This window comes from Rana temporaria, chromosome 13 (assembly GCF_905171775.1).
Source record: "Rana temporaria chromosome 13, aRanTem1.1, whole genome shotgun sequence".
NCBI lineage: Eukaryota > Metazoa > Chordata > Amphibia > Anura > Ranidae > Rana > Rana temporaria.
Genome location: NC_053501.1, coordinates 121,655,833 through 121,673,712, shown reverse-complemented (window position 1 = coordinate 121,673,712; position 17,880 = coordinate 121,655,833). Strand labels below are relative to the sequence as shown.

The 17,880-nt window shown below is 54.8% G+C and overlaps 1 protein-coding gene across 1 annotated transcript in view; it reads left to right on the top strand.

Annotated features, from left to right (window-relative positions):
- Positions 1 to 17,880, top strand: part of NECTIN4 (nectin cell adhesion molecule 4) — a 97,111-nt gene that overhangs the window by 71,038 nt on the left and 8,193 nt on the right. The window contains exons 2-5 of the mRNA XM_040332185.1: positions 2,357 to 2,710; positions 4,118 to 4,408; positions 4,504 to 4,618; positions 10,821 to 10,972. Coding sequence (XP_040188119.1) covers positions 2,357 to 2,710; positions 4,118 to 4,408; positions 4,504 to 4,618; positions 10,821 to 10,972 — 912 coding nt within the window. The remainder of the gene's footprint in view (positions 1 to 2,356; positions 2,711 to 4,117; positions 4,409 to 4,503; positions 4,619 to 10,820; positions 10,973 to 17,880) is intronic.

Sequence of the window (17,880 nt, the reverse complement as noted above, 5' to 3'; positions counted from 1 at the left end):
CCTCCATAGTCCCCACCGACACTCCACCAACCCCCACCAAAACACCTCCATAGTCCCCACCGACACTCCACCATCCCCCACCAAAACACCTCCATAGTCCCCACCGACACTCCACCAACCCCCACCAAAACACCCCCATAGTCCCCACCGACACTCCACCATCCCACACCAAAACACCTCCATAGTCCCCACCGACACTCCACCAACCCCCACCAAAACACCCCCATAGTCCCCACCGACACTCCACCATTCCCCACCAAAACACCCCCATAGTCCCCACCGACACTCCACCAACCCCCACCAAAACACCCTCATAGTCCCCACCGACACTCCACCATCCCCCACCAAAACACCCCCATAGTCCCCACCGACATTCCACCATCCCCCACCAAAACACCTCCATAGTCCCCACCGACACTCCACCAACCCCCACCAAAACACCCCCATAGTCCCCACCGACACTCCACCATCCCCCACCAAAACACCCCCATAGTCCCCACCGACACTCCACCAACCCCCACCAAAACACCCTCATAGTCCCCACCGACACTCCACCATCCCCCACCAAAACACCCCCATAGTCCCCACCGACACTCCACCATCCCCCACCAAAACACCCCCATAGTCCCCACCGACACTCCACCATCCCCCACCAAAACACCCCCATAGTCCCCACCAACACACTTCCCACCATCCCCCACCAAAACACCCCCATAGTCCCCACCGACACTCCACCATCCCCCACCAAAACACCCCCATAGTCCCCACCAACACACTTCCCACCATCCCCCACCAAAACACCCCCATAGTCCCCACCAACACTCCACCAAAACACCCCCATAGTCCCCACCAACACTCCACCAACCCCCACCAAAACACCTCCATAGTCCCCACCGACACTCCACCATCCCCCACCAAAACACCCCCATAGTCCCCACCAACACACTCCACCACCCCCCACCAAAACACCGTCCTACCCTTCCGTGTACCAACACACTCCATCATTCCCCACCAAAACACCGTCCTACCCTTCCGTGTACCACCAACACACTCCACCACCCCCCCCAAAACACCGTCCTACCCTTCCGTGTACCACCAACACACTCCACCATCCCCACCAAAACACCGTCCTACCCTTCCGTGTACCACCAACACACTCCACCACCCCCCACCAAAACACCGTCCTACCCTTCCGTGTACCACCAACACACTCCACCATCCCCCACCAAAACACCGTCCTACCCTTCCGTGTACCACCAACACACTCCACCGTCCCCACCAAAACACTGTCCTACCCTTCCGTGTACCAACACACTCCACCATCCCCCACCAAAACACCGTCCTACCCTTCCGTGTACCACCAACACACTCCACCATCCCCACCAAAACACCGTCCTACCCTTCCGTGTACCAACACACTCCACCATCCCCCACCAAAACACCGTCCTACCCTTCCGTGTACCACCAACACACTCCACCATCCCCACCAAAACACTGTCCTACCCTTCCGTGTACCAACACACTCCACCACCCCCCACCAAAACACCCTCCAACCCTTCCGTGTACCACCAACACACTCCACCATCCCCACCAAAACACCGTCCTACCCTTCCGTGTACCAACACACTCCACCATCCCCCACCAAAACACTGTCCTACCCTTCCGTGTACCACCAACACACTCCACCATCCCCCACCAAAACACCGTCCTACCCTTCCGTGTACCACCAACACACTCCACCATCCCCCACCAAAACACCCTCCTACCCTTTCCGTGTACCAACACACTCCACCATCCCCCACCAAAACACCCTCCTACCCTTCCGTGTACCTCTGGTCTACGTATTGATCGTCTCTGGTCTATGTATTGATCATCTCTGGTCGATGTATTGATCGTCTCTGGTCTATGTATTGATCGTCTCTGGTCTATGTATTGATCGTTTCTGGTCTATGTATCGATTGTCTCTGGTCTATGTATTGATCTGGTCTATGTATTGATTGTCTCTGGTCTATGTATTGATCGTCTCTGGTCTATGTATTGATCGTCTCTGGTCTATGTATCGATCGTCTATGTATTGATCGTCTCTGGTCTATGTATCGATCGTCTATGTATTGATCGTCTCTGGTCTATGTATTGATCGTCTCTGGTCTATGTATTGATCGTCTCTGGTCTATGTATTGACCGTCTCTGGTCTATGTATTGATCGTTTCTGGTCTATGTATTGATTGTCTCTGGTCTATGTATTGATCTGGTCTATGTATTGATCGTCTCTGGTCTATGTATTGATCGTCTCTGGTCTATGTATTGATCGTCTCTGGTCTATGTTCTCACGTTGGGTGTTTCCTTTTTCTTGCAGGGTCTTCTGCTGGAATTGTAAAGACAGAGAAGAGCGTCACCGCAGTCCTGGGACTTGATGTTACTCTCACTTGTTACTATGAAGCTCAGGATGGAGAGAAGGTCTCCCAGGTTGTTTGGTCAAAGAAAAGCTCTGGGGGGCAAAGTGTTCAGATTGCCACCCTGAATGCAGAATTCGGGGCTTTTGTGTATAAAGAGTTTGAAGGAAGAATAAAAGAAAAATCCCCATTACAGCCGGAGGATGGCACAATAATCCTGAAGAACCCTGTGCAGGCAGACGAGGGCACCTACCAGTGCCGAGTCATCACTTTTCCAGCAGGGAACTTCGAAGCGGATCTGAAGCTTACTGTTCTGGGTAAGAGTCAAGTACTTCTGATTATTTAGCATATTCAATGCCCAACAGGGTTACTCTTTAAGTGCAGGAAGAGCTTGTTAAAAATGTGGGCACTTCAAACATCTTCCAATATTTCTTCGATCACTGCAATAAACCAATCATTGTGCAGTACATTGGCACGCAACCATTTAGTAAGGAAAGTCACGACAGTCCTGGGAGGCTTGTAATAAGAATTAGGTGAGGGGTCTATCGGCCTATTACCACGTACACGCGATCGGAAATTCCAACAAGAAAAGTTCGATGTGAGTAGCTTCAAGATTCCAGAAAGCCTCCTGCCCACAGACCCCCACAACCATCACCCAGTTTTGTGGGGAAGAGGCCCTCATGGGGACAAGGTGCTTTGGGGCAGGGGGGAGCCCTTATGGTTAGCCCCCTTTTTTTCCTGACCCGGCCAGGCTGCATGCTCAGATAAAGGTCTGGTATGGATTGCAATGGGGGGAGGGGAACCTCCACACTGTTTTTGCTGCCACTGGTTTGTTTATATTCTGCTGTTACCTGGGAATCCCGCTGACAGCAGATGAGCCATGGTTGCTAAGGACGCGACGGCAGGGCGGCCGCCCTGCTCCTTAACAACCAGCTATTATCAAGCTCATTCAGTTTATTTCAGATTCATTGAAATTCGTTACTTTTGTATTCGGAAATTCTAATACTTCCTGAATTTCTGGAAAATGCAAATTGTGTTCAAATTTCAATTCACAGAGAAACGAATCGCAGATGTCTAGTGACAGGCAGATGCCTTGTCTTTATAAAGACATGGATGAGCAAGTTTGGGGAGGAGGAACATGACTGGCCTGCCCAGAATCTTAACCTCTGGAATGGAACACCTTCGGGATGAATTAGAGCAGAGACTGTGAGCCAAGCCTTCTCGTCCAAATACAGGGCCTGACCTTTACAAATGCTCTTCTGGAAGAACGGTCAAACATCCCCATAGACACCCTCCTAAACCTTGTGGACAGCCTTCCCATAGACACACCCCTAAACCTTGTGAACGGCCTTCCCATAGACACACCCTCCTAAACCTTGTGGACGGCCTTCCCATAGACACACCCCTAAACCTTGTGGACGGCCTTCCCAGAAGAGTTGAAGGTGTTATAGCTGCAAAGGGCGGAGCCAACTCAATATTGAACCCTCCGGACTAAGACTGGGAGGTCATTAAAGTTCATGTGTGTGTAAAGGCCGGCGTCCCAATACTTTTGGTAATATAGTGTACTTGTGGAGGAAAGGATCAAAGGCAGATAATCTACATCCTTTACCCTACAGTGTGTCCAGGCCTCATACCCCCTCATTCATAGCAGTGGACATCTCATGTAATGAGCCTATAGAGCTTCTTCTTATGTTCTTCTCCATCTCTTCTTCTTCTTATCACAGTTCCTCCTTTGCCAACGCTGAACCCCGGACCACCGCTGGTGGAAGGAGTGGGCCAGACAATAGTGGCCTCCTGTACAGCAGAGGGAAACCCCGCCCCCAGACTGACCTGGCAGACAGAGGTGATTGGCACAAACTCATCTCGCACTTACGATCACTCCCGATCGACCTCGGTGACCAGCGAGTTTTATGTTGTGCCGGTGCGCAGTATGAATGGCAAGGTGCTGAGCTGTGTGATATCCCACCCTGGTTTCCAGGAGGAGAAGAGGATCACCCATGTGCTCTCTGTGAAGTGTAAGTACTCCAAGCCTGAAGCAAAAACTGTCTGAATTGCCTCATTGCCATCAAATTCCAGCATTCTGATCCCAAATTGATATTTCCCTCGACAGATCTCGCTGAGGCAGCATCTATACAAGGCCATGAGGGCTGGTTTGTGGGGAAAGATGGCGCTTCCCTCCAATGCTTGTGTGATGGCAACCCGCCTCCAGTCTTCCAGTGGTCCAGGTAAGGGTTTCCGTTATACCGACATGAACCAATTTTATTATGGAAACAAATCACCCACCCGTCATAGAGTCCTGATTCCAGTCAATGAGAATATGAACCGGCACACATCTGGTAACGGTCAGCACCATGTCTGCTCACTGCCCATTCTGGTGACAGGACCCAACCCCAGCGATGCAACCAACACACACCGAGAGTGACCATCAGTCTCAAAGTCTGATATAGTGGTGACCAAGAGATACCAAGCCAATCATGTCAGGATCTGTCTGTGATCACTCAGAACCAATGTTATGAAGGCCGGCAGTGTGGTGAGGTCACGTGATCACTCAGAGCCAATGTAGTGAAGGCCGGGCGTGGGGTGAGGTCATGTGATCACTCAGAGCCAATGTAGTGAAGGCCGGGCGTGGGGTGAGGTCATGTGATCACTCAGAGCCAATGTAGTGAAGGCCGGGCGTGGGGTGAGGTCATGTGATCACTCAGAGCCAATGTTATGAAGGCCGGCAGTGGAGTGAGGTCATGTGATCACTCAGAGCCAATGTAGTGAAGGCCGGCACTGGGGTGAGGTCACGTGATCACTCAGAGCCAATGTAGTGAAGGCCGGCAGTGTGGTGAGGTCACCTGATCACTCAGAGCCAATGTAGTGAAGGCCGGGCGTGGGGTGAGGTCATGTGATCACTCAGAGCCAATGTAGTGAAGGCCGGCAGTGTGGTGAGGTCACCTGATCACTCAGAGCCAATGTAGTGAAGGCCGGCAGTGTGGTGAGGTCATGTGATCACTCAGAGCCAATGTAGTGAAGGCCGGCAGTGTGGTGAGGTCACGTGATCACTCAGAGCCAATGTAGTGAAGGCCGGCAGTGTGGTGAGGTCACCTGATCACTCAGAGCCAATGTAGTGAAGGCCGGGCGTGGGGTGAGGTCATGTGATCACTCAGAGCCAATGTAGTGAAGGCCGGCAGTGTGGTGAGGTCACGTGATCACTCAGAGCCAATGTAGTGAAGGCCGGCAGTGTGGTGAGGTCACCTGATCACTCAGAGCCAATGTAGTGAAGGCCGGGCGTGGGGTGAGGTCATGTGATCACTCAGAGCCAATGTAGTGAAGGCCGGCAGTGTGGTGAGGTCACGTGATCACTCAGAGCCAATGTAGTGAAGGCCGGCAGTGTGGTGAGGTCACCTGATCACTCAGAGCCAATGTAGTGAAGGCCGGGCGTGGGGTGAGGTCATGTGATCACTCAGAGCCAATGTAGTGAAGGCCGGCACTGTGGTGAGGTCATGTGATCACTCAGAGCCAATGTAGTGAAGGCCGGCACTGTGGTGAGGTCACGTGATCACTCAGAGCCAATGTAGTGAAGGCCGGCACTGTGGTGAGGTCATTCTAGATTGGCCTGCTGAGAACCACCATGTTTTAATCAGAGCAGTGCAGTGGGGGAGGGTGAATCTATTCCCACCAAGGTCGCAAAGGTCACACTTGAGCCCGGGCCCTGGCATTCTGGAACTGTCAGGGGGTCTCAGTGAGGTTTCTGGCTGCAGAGCTCTGAGTCTCTCATACAACCCAGAGTCGGCACTGACAGTTCCCCCTCCCCCTCCCTCACACAGATGGGAGAGGAGAGAGCCGATCTGCCCCTTCTCCTCCCGTCCTTCTCCTCTCCTGTGTGCACCGCGGGATGTGTGAAGCTGCACTGACAGGCACTGGTAGGCTGCAATGATAGGCTGCACTGATGGGCACTGATTGGCTGCACTGAAAGGCATTGATAAGCTACACTGGTGGACACTGATTGGCCGTACTGATTGGCTGCACTGATAATCAGTGTAAACAATATACTGACCGTTTTGCCAGGTTATCGGCTCTCCTTTCCTCACACAGACACGGCACGGGAAGAAAAGACTGCCGATAACAGGTAAGTCAGCTGATCACATGGTAAAGGGTCGCTGTGATTGGCCCTTTACCATGATCAGCTGTGACCGAAAGACACAACCGTCACAGAGCGCACTGGATGATCGCCGCAGGGGGCACACGGGAGGCGGGGCTCTGCGAATCCTCCAGGGATGCCCTCCCAGAACTGGATGCCTGGGGCACGGAAGGTTCTAATTAGGCCTCTGATACCCACCATGTGATATTCGGAGCAGTGCGACGGGGGTGGGGATATATATGATAGAGGGAGCAGTGTGGGGGGGGGGGGGGGGAATGTGTACCCACCATGTGATAATCAGTGCAGTGCGGCAGCTGGGGGGGAGGGGATATATCATAGTGGTAGCAGTGAGGCAGAGGGGGGTGCAGTGTGGCGGGGGAGTGCAGTGCGGTGGGGAGAGAGCAGTGCGGCAGATGGGGGATATATGATAGTGGGAGTGCAGTGCGGCGGGGGGAGTGCAGTACGGCGGGGGGGGGTTTGCAATGCGGCGCGGGAGGGGGATATATGATAGTGGGAGCGCAGTGCGGTGGGGGGAGGGGGATATATGATCGTGGGAGTGCAGTGCGGCGGGGGAGGGGGATATATGATCGTGGGAGCGCAGTGCGGCGGTGGGAGGGGGATATATGATCGTGGGAGCGCAGTGCGGCGGGGGGAGGGGGATATATGATAGTGGGAGCGCAGTGCGGTGGGGGGAGGGGGATATATGATCGTGGGAGCGCAGTGCGGCGGTGGGAGGGGGATATATGATAGTGGGAGCACGGTGGGGGGAGGGGGATATATGATCGTGGGAGCGCAGTGCGGCGGTGGGAGGGGGATATATGATAGTGGGAGCGCAGTGCGGTGGGGGGAGGGGGATATATGATCGTGGGAGTGCAGTGCGGCGGGGGAGGGGGATATATGATAGTGGGAGCGCAGTGCGGTGGGGGGAGGGGGATATATGATCGTGGGAGCGCAGTGCGGCGGTGGGAGGGGGATATATGATAGTGGGAGTGCAGTGCGGCGGTGGGAGGGGGATATATGATAGTGGGAGCGCAGTGCGGTGGGGGGAGGGGGATATATGATCGTGGGAGCGCAGTGCGGCGGTGGGAGGGGGATATATGATAGTGGGAGTGCAGTGCGGTGGGGGGAGGGGGATATATGATCGTGGGAGCGCAGTGCGGCGGTGGGAGGGGGATATATGATAGTGGGAGTGCAGTGCGGCGGTGGGAGGGGGATATATGATCGTGGGAGCGCAGTGCGGCGGTGGGAGGGGGATATATGATCGTGGGAGCGCAGTGCGGCGGTGGGAGGGGGATATATGATAGTGGGAGTGCAGTGCGGCGGTGGGAGGGGGATATATGATAGTGGGAGCGCAGTGCGGTGGGGGGGAGGGGGATATATGATCGTGGGAGCGCAGTGCGGCGGTGGGAGGGGGATATATGATAGTGGGAGTGCAGTGCGGTGGGGGGAGGGGGATATATGATAGTGGGAGCGCAGTGCGGCGGTGGGAGGGGGATATATGATAGTGGGAGTGCAGTGCGGCGGTGGGAGGGGGATATATGATCGTGGGAGCGCAGTGCGGCGGTGGGAGGGGGATATATGATCGTGGGAGTGCAGTGCGGTGGGGGGAGGGGGATATATGATCGTGGGAGCGCAGTGCGGCGGTGGGAGGGGGATATATGATAGTGGGAGTGCAGTGCGGTGGGGGGAGGGGGATATATGATAGTGGGAGCGCAGTGCGGCGGTGGGAGGGGGATATATGATAGTGGGAGTGCAGTGCGGCGGTGGGAGGGGGATATATGATCGTGGGAGCGCAGTGCGGCTGGGGGAGGGGGGAATACAGTGGAATCGCGCTGACGTCAGCCTCCAGCTTGGATATAAATTCACAGATGAAAGTGAAGATGTCATCTGGGATGAGACAGAAATCGCTGATTCATCCAGAAAAGGAGAAGCAGCGAAACGCGCCGAGACACGCCTGGGCGAGAGCGATACCAAGTGCGGACCGGTCATGTCAGCCTGGTTAGCCGCCATTTCTGGGGTCCTCGGGTTTCATCAGGTTACTATAGACAGTCTCTATGGTCATTAGACAGGAGGGGCCCCGGGGCCCATCTCAGCGCTCTCATGTCTGGACACCCCGGGGCTCCTCGCCCGTCACTGTGTGGGAATCGGAGCAGCTGGAGATTCTGGTCGGACCGGTTGATGATGTCATAGGATGATCACACCTTTCCTGCGAGCCGCAGCTTGTGTCTGAGTAACCCTTTCATCTGTAGAGAAGAGAAGGATTGAGGGGAGATATATTCCGGCACACCGCTGACTTCCTGCCCCGATGTCCCCCAACAACCAGGGGGGAGTCATTTTCCGGCACACTGCTGACTTCCTGCCCCGATGTCCCCCAACAACCAGGGGGAGATATATTCCGGCACACCGCTGACTTCCTGCCCCGATGTCCCCCAACAACCAAGGGGGAGTTATTTTCCAGCACACCGCTGACTTCCTGCCCCGATGTCCCTCAACAAGCAGGGGGGAGTTATTTTCCGGGACACCGCATACTTCCTGCCCCGATGTCCCCCAACAACCAGGGGGGAGTTATTTTCTGGAACACCGCATACTTCCTGCCCCGATGTCCCCCAACAACCAGGGGGGAGTTATTTTCCGGCACACCGCATACTTTCTGCCCGATGTCCCCCAACAACCAGGGGGAGATATATTCCGGCACACCGCTGACTTCCTGCCCCGATGTCCCCCAACAACCAGGGGGGGGGAGATATTTTCCGGGACACCGCATACTTCCTGCCCCGATGTCCCCCAACAACCAGGGGGGAGTTATTTTCCGGCACACTGCTGACTTCCTGCCCCGATGTCCCCCAACAACCAGGGGGAGATATATTCCGGCACACCGCTGACTTCCTGCCCCGATGTCCCCCAACAACCAAGGGGGAGTTATTTTCCAGCACACCGCTGACTTCCTGCCCCGATGTCCCCCAACAACCAGGGGGGAGTTATTTTCTGGAACACTGCATACTTCCTGCCCCGATGTCCCCCAACAACCAGGGGGAGATATATTCCGGCACACCGCTGACTTCCTGCCCCGATGTCCCCCAACAACCAGGGGGGAGTTATTTTCTGGAACACCGCATACTTCCTGCCCCGATGTCCCCCAACAACCAGGGGGAGATATATTCCGGCACACCGCTGACTTCCTGCCCCGATGTCCCCCAACAACCAAGGGGGAGTTATTTTCCAGCACACCGCTGACTTCCTGCCCCGATGTCCCTCAACAAGCAGGGGGGAGTTATTTTCCGGGACACCGCATACTTCCTGCCCCGATGTCCCCCAACAACCAGGGGGGAGTTATTTTCTGGAACACCGCATACTTCCTGCCCCGATGTCCCCCAACAACCAGGGGGGAGTTATTTTCCGGCACACCGCATACTTTCTGCCCGATGTCCCCCAACAACCAGGGGGAGATATATTCCGGCACACCGCTGACTTCCTGCCCCGATGTCCCCCAACAACCAGGGGGGGGGAGATATTTTCCGGGACACCGCATACTTCCTGCCCCGATGTCCCCCAACAACCAGGGGGGAGTTATTTTCTGGCACACCGCATACTTCCTGCCCCGATGTCCCCCAACAAACAGGGGGGAGTTTTTTTCCGGCACACCGCATACTTCCTGCCCCGATGTCCCCCAACAACCAGGGGGGAGTTATTTTCCGGCACACCGCTGACTTCCTCCCCCGATGTCCCCCAACAACCAGGGGGGAGTTATTTTCCGGCACACCGCATACTTCCTGCCCCGATGTCCCCCAACAACCAGGGGGGAGTTATTTTCTGGCACACCGCATACTTCCTGCCCCGATGTCCCCCAACAACCAGGGGGGAGATATATTCCGGCACACCGCATACTTCCTGCCCCGATGTCCCCCAACAACCAGGGGGGAGTTATTTTCCGGCACACCGCTGACTTCCTCCCCCGATGTCCCCCAACAACCAGGGGGGAGTTATTTTCCGGCACACAGCTGACTTCCTGCCCCGATGTCCCCCAACAACCAGGGGGGAGTTATTTTCTGGCACACCGCATACTTCCTGCCCCGATGTCCCCCAACAACCAGCGCTCAGTGATTGCCGAGTGATCCGCAGTGGAAAATCTCTGACTCATTATCCAGCATTGTGGCCCTGAGACTGAATGTGTTACATTGTAGCATTGCATCCGATACATTTCACCCTATAGGATCCCCTGATCTAATGAGGGGGTATATGGTCAGAATGTGGCCCCTGGGGACTCTTGGGTGAAAGTTTTATCCTGTGATTTTCTCTTCCAGGGAGAACGGATCTCTTCCCAAGGAGGTGACCTTGGATGGGGACAGATTGCTCTTTCCGGGGCCCCTGAGTGCGACGGACGCGGGTCTCTACAGCTGCCAGGCATCCAATGACGTGGGCAGAAGACAGGCCAGTGTCAGCGTCTCTATCGCCGGTCAGTATACATCGGGCCCTTCTAGGTGTCGTGGCGGGGGAGGGGCCCCTTATTCCCTCTAGCTCAGCCACAATTCCGGTCCAATATGTAAATACAGTATATATATATATGTGTGTGTAATGACATCACATATACGGCCCCGCCCACATCACTAACATCCCCTCCCACTCATAGATGACCCCGGGGAGAAGTCATATCTAATGTCACTGGCAGTTTTTATTTCTCCAAATCTGTGGAAACAAAGCAGATTATCTTCAGCTCACTGCCAGCACCGTCCTGTCCTACAGCAGAGTCCCCACTCGCCCGCCCCCGAGGGTCCAGGAAAGGTCACCACACTTCATCAGCCCCCCACTATCTCTCATAACTGTGTCCCGTTCCTCACCCTGAGTACCCCAAAACTCATTATTTTCTTGTCCACAACCCAGATAATGAGAACACATATCAACCATCCCTACTCATCCCTACTCATCCCTACCCATCCCTACCCATCCCTACCTATCCCTGCTCATCCCTACCCATCCCTACTCATCCCTACCTATCCCTGCTCATCCCTACCCATCCCTACTCATCCCTACCCATCCCTACCCATCCCTATCCATCCCTACTCATCCCTACCCATCCCTACTCATCCCTACTCATCCCTATCCATCCCTACTCATCCCTACTCATCCCTATCCATCCCTACCCATCCCTATCCATCCCTACTCACCCCTACCTATCCCTGCTCATCCCTACTCATCCCTACCCATCCCTACCCATCCCTATCCATCCCTACTCATCCCTACCCATCCCTACCCATCCCTACTCACCCCTACCTATCCCTACTCATCCCTACCCATCCCTACCCATCCCTACTCATCCCTACCCATCCCTACCCATCCCTATCCATCCCTACTCATCCCTACCCATCCCTACTCATCCCTACTCATCCCTACCCATCCCTATCCATCCCTACTCATCCCTACCCATCCCTACCCATCCCTATCCATCCCTACTCATCCCTACCTATCCCTGCTCATCCCTACCCATCCCTACTCATCCCTACCCATCCCTACTCATCCCTACCCATCCCTACCCATCCCTACTCATCCCTACCTATCCCTGCTCATCCCTACCCATCCCTACCCATCCTTACTCATCCCTACCCATCCCTACTCATCCCTACTCATCCCTACCCATCCCTACCCATCCCTATCCATCCCTACTCATCCCTACCCATCCCTACTCATCCCTACTCATCCCTACCCATCCCTATCCATCCCTACTCATCCCTACCTATCCCTACTCATCCCTACCTATCCCTGCTCATCCCTACCCATCCCTACCCATCCCTATTCATCCCTACCCATCCCTACTCATCCCTACCCATCCCTACCCATCCCTATCCATCCCTACTCATCCCTACCTATCCCTGCTCATCCCTACCCATCCCTACCCATCCCTATTCATCCCTACCCATCCCTACTCATCCCTACCCATCCCTACCCATCCCTATCCATCCCTACTCATCCCTACCCATCCCTACTCATCCCTACTCATCCCTACCCATCCCTATCCATCCCTACTCATCCCTACCTATCCCTACTCATCCCTACCTATCCCTGCTCATCCCTACCCATCCCTACCCATCCCTATTCATCCCTACCCATCCCTACTCATCCCTACCCATCCCTACCCATCCCTATCCATCCCTACTCATCCCTACCCATCCCTACCTATCCCTGCTCATCCCTACCCATCCCTACTCATCCCTACCCATCCCTACTCATCCCTACCTATCCCTACTCATCCCTACCTATCCCTGCTCATCCCTACCCATCCCTACCCATCCCTATTCATCCCTACCCATCCCTACTCATCCCTACCCATCCCTACCCATCCCTACCCATCCCTACTCATCCCTACCTATCCCTGCTCATCCCTACCCATCCCTACCCATCCCTACCCATCCCTACTCATCCCTACCCATCCCTACCCATCCCTATCCATCCCTACTCATCCCTACCCATCCCTACCTATCCCTGCTCATCCCTACCCATCCCTACTCATCCCTACCCATCCCTACCCATCCCTATCCATCCCTACCTATCCCTGCTCATCCCTACCCATCCCTACTCATCCCTACCCATCCCTACCCATCCCTATCCATCCCTACTCATCCCTACCTATCCCTGCTCATCCCTACCCATCCCTACCTATCCCTGCTCATCCCTACCCATCCCTACTCATCCCTACCCATCCCTACCCATCCCTATCCATCCCTACTCATCCCTACCTATCCCTGCTCATCCCTACCCATCCCTACTCATCCCTACCCATCCCTACCCATCCCTATCCATCCCTACTCATCCCTACCTATCCCTGCTCATCCCTACCCATCCCTACTCATCCCTACCCATCCCTACCCATCCCTATCCATCCCTACTCATCCCTACCTATCCCTGCTCATCCCTACCCATCCCTACTCATCCCTGCTCATCCCTACCCATCCCTACTCATCCCTACCCATCCCTACCCATCCCTATCCATCCCTACTCATCCCTACCTATCCCTGCTCATCCCTACCCATCCCTACTCATCCCTACTCATCCCTACCCATCCCTACTCATCCCTACCCATCCCTAGTCATCCCTATTCATACCTACCCTACCCATACCTACCCAACAACACCTCCCAAGACCCAATTCCACACTCCAAGACCCAATTCCACCTCCCAAGACCCAACTCCACACTCCAAGACCCAATTCCACCTCCCAAGACCCAACTCCACACTCCAAGACCCAACTCCACACTCCGAGACCCAACTCCACACTCCAAGACCCAATTCCACACTCCAAGACCCAATTCCACACTCCATGACCCAATTCCACACTCCAAGACCCAATTCCACCTCCCAAGACCCAACTCCACACTCCAAGACCCAACTCCACACTCCGAGACCCAACTCCACACTCCAAGACCCAATTCCACACTCCAAGACCCAATTCCACACTCCATGACCCAATTCCACACTCCAAGACCCAACTCCACACTCCGAGACCCAACTCCACACTCCAAGACCCAATTCCACACTCCAAGACCCAATTCCACACTCCAAGACCCAACTCCACACTCCGAGAACCAACACCACCTCCAAAGACCCAATTCCACACTCCGAGACCCAACTCCACACTCCAAGACCCAACTTCACACTCCGAGAACCAACACCACCTCCCAAGACCCAATTCCACACTCTGAGGCCCAACTTCAAACTCCAAGACCCAACTCCACACTGCGATCCCCAACTCCACCTTCCGAGACCCAACTCCACCTTCCAAGACCCAACTCCACCCTCCGAGACCCAACTTCACCTTTCCGAGACCAACTCCACCTTCCGAGACCCAACTCCACCTTCCGAGAACCAACTCCACCCTCCGAGACCCAACTTCACCTTCTGAGACCCAACTTCACCTTCCGAGACCCAACTCCACCTTCCAAGATCCAACTCCACCTTCTGAGACCCAACTCCACACTCCAACACCCAACTACACACTCCGAGAACCAACACCACCTCCCAAGACCCAATTCCACACTCCGAGATCCAACTCCACCTCCCAAAACCCAATTCCACACTCCAAGACCCAACTCCACACTCCAAGACCCAACAACACCTTCCAAGACCCAACTCCACACTCCAAGACCCAACTCCACACTCCAAGACCCAACTCCACACTCCAAGACCCAACACCACACTCCAAGACCCAACACCACCTTCCAAGACCCAACTCCACACTCCAAGACCCAACAACACCTTCCAAGACCCAACTCCACACTCCAAGACCCAACTCCACACTCCAAGACCCAATTCCACACTCCAAGACCCAACTCCACACTCCGAGAACCAACACCACCTCCCAAGACCCAATTCCACACTCCATGACCCAATTCCACACTCCAAGACCCAACTCCACACTCCGAGACCCAACTCCACACTCCAAGACCCAATTCCACACTCCAAGACCCAATTCCACCTCCCAAGACCCAACTCCACACTCCAAGACCCAACTCCACACTCCGAGACCCAACTCCACACTCCAAGACCCAATTCCACACTCCAAGACCCAATTCCACACTCCATGACCCCATTCCACACTCCAAGACCCAACTCCACACTCCGAGACCCAACTCCGCACTCCAAGACCCAATTCCACACTCCAAGACCCAATTCCACACTCCAAGACCCAACTCCACACTCCGAGAACCAACACCACCTCCAAAGACCCAATTCCACACTCCGAGACCCAACTCCACACTCCAAGACCCAACTTCACACTCCGAGAACCAACACCACCTCCCAAGACCCAATTCCACACTCTGAGGCCCAACTTCAAACTCCAAGACCCAACTCCACACTGCGATCCCCAACTCCACCTTCCGAGACCCAACTCCACCTTCCAAGACCCAACTCCACCCTCCGAGACCCAACTTCACCTTTCCGAGACCCAACTCCACCTTCCGAGAACCAACTCCACCCTCCGAGACCCAACTTCACCTTCTGAGACCCAACTTCACCTTCCGAGACCCAATTCCACCTTCCAAGATCCAACTCCACCTTCTGAGACCCAACTCCACACTCCAACACCCAACTCCACACTCCGAGAACCAACACCACCTCCCAAGACCCAATTCCACACTCCGAGATCCAACTCCACCTCCCAAAACCCAATTCCACACTCCAAGACCCAACTCCACACTCCAAGACCCAACAACACCTTCCAAGACCCAACTCCACACTCCAAGACCCAACTCCACACTCCAAGACCCAACTCCACACTCCAAGACCCAACTCCACACTCCAAGACCCAACACCACACTCCAAGACCCAACACCACCTTCCAAGACCCAACTCCACACTCCAAGACCCAACAACACCTTCCAAGACCCAACTCCACACTCCAAGACCCAACTCCACACTCCAAGACCCAACTCCACACTCCGAGAACCAACTCCACACTCCGAGAACCAACACCACCTCCCAAGACCCAATTCCACACTCCAAGACCCAATTCCACACTCCATGACCCAATTCCACACTCCAAGACCCAACTCCACACTCCGAGACCCAACTCCACACTCCAAGACCCAATTCCACACTCCAAGACCCAATTCCACCTCCCAAGACCCAACTCCACACTCCAAGACCCAACTCCACACTCCGAGACCCAACTCCACACTCCAAGACCCAATTCCACACTCCAAGACCCAATTCCACACTCCATGACTCAATTCCACACTCCAAGACCCAACTCCACACTCCGAGACCCAACTCCACACTCCAAGACCCAATTCCACACTCCAAGACCCAATTCCACACTCCAAGACCCAACTCCACACTCCGAGAACCAACACCACCTCCAAAGACCCAATTCCACACTCCGAGACCCAACTCCACACTCCAAGACCCAACTTCACACTCCGAGAACCAACACCACCTCCCAAGACCCAATTCCACACTCTGAGGCCCAACTTCAAACTCCAAGACCCAACTCCACACTGCGATCCCCAACTCCACCTTCCGAGACCCAACTCCACCTTCCAAGACCCAACTCCACCCTCCGAGACCCAACTTCACCTTTCCGAGACCCAACTCCACCTTCCGAGACCCAACTCCACCTTCCGAGAACCAACTCCACCCTCCGAGACCCAATTTCACCTTCTGAGACCCAACTTCACCTTCCGAGACCCAACTCCACCTTCCAAGATCCAACTCCACCTTCTGAGACCCAACTCCACACTCCAACACCCAACTCCACACTCCGAGAACCAACACCACCTCCCAAGACCCAATTCCACACTCTGAGATCCAACTCCACCTCCCAAAACCCAATTCCACACTCCAAGACCCAACTCCACACTCCAAGACCCAACAACACCTTCCAAGACCCAACTCCACACTCCAAGACCCAACTCCACACTCTAAGACCCAACTCCACACTCCAAGACCCAACTCCACACTCCAAGACCCAACACCACACTCCAAGACCCAACACCACCTTCCAAGACCCAACACCACACTCCAAGACCCAACACCACCTTCCAAGACCCAACTCCACACTCCAAGACCCAACAACACCTTCCAAGACCCAACTCCACACTCCAAGATCCAACTCCACACTCCAAGACCCAATTCCACACTCCAAGACCCAACTCCACACTCCGAGAACCAACACCACCTCCCAAGACCCAATTCAACACTCCAAGACCCAATTCCACCTCCCAAGACCCAATTCCACACTCCAAGACCCAACTCCACACTCCGAGACCCAACTCCACACTCCAAGACCCAATTCCACACTCCAAGACCCAATTCCACACTCCAAGACCCAACACCACCTTCCAAGACCCAATTCCACACTCCAAGACCCAACTCCACACTCCGAGAACCAACACCACCTTCCAAGACCCAATTCCACACTCCAAGACCCAACTCCACACTCCGAGAACCAACACCACCTCCAAAGACCCAATTCCACACTCCGAGACCCAACTCCACACTCCATGACCCAACTTCACACTCCGAGAACCAACACCACCTCCCAAGACCCAATTCCACACTCTGAGGCCCAACTTCAAACTCCAAGACCCAACTCCACACTGCGATCCCCAACTTCAAACTCCAAGACCCAACTCCACACTGCGATCCCCAACTCCACCTTCCGAGACCCAACTCCACCTTCCAAGACCCAACTCCACCCTCCGAGACCCAACTTTACCTTTCCGAGACCCAACTCCACCTTCCGAGACCCAACTCCACCCTCCGAGACCCAACTCCACCTTCCAAGACCCAACTCCACCCTCCGAGACCCAACTCCACCTTCCGAGACCCAACTCCACCTTCCGAGACCCAACTCCACCCTCCGAGACCCAAC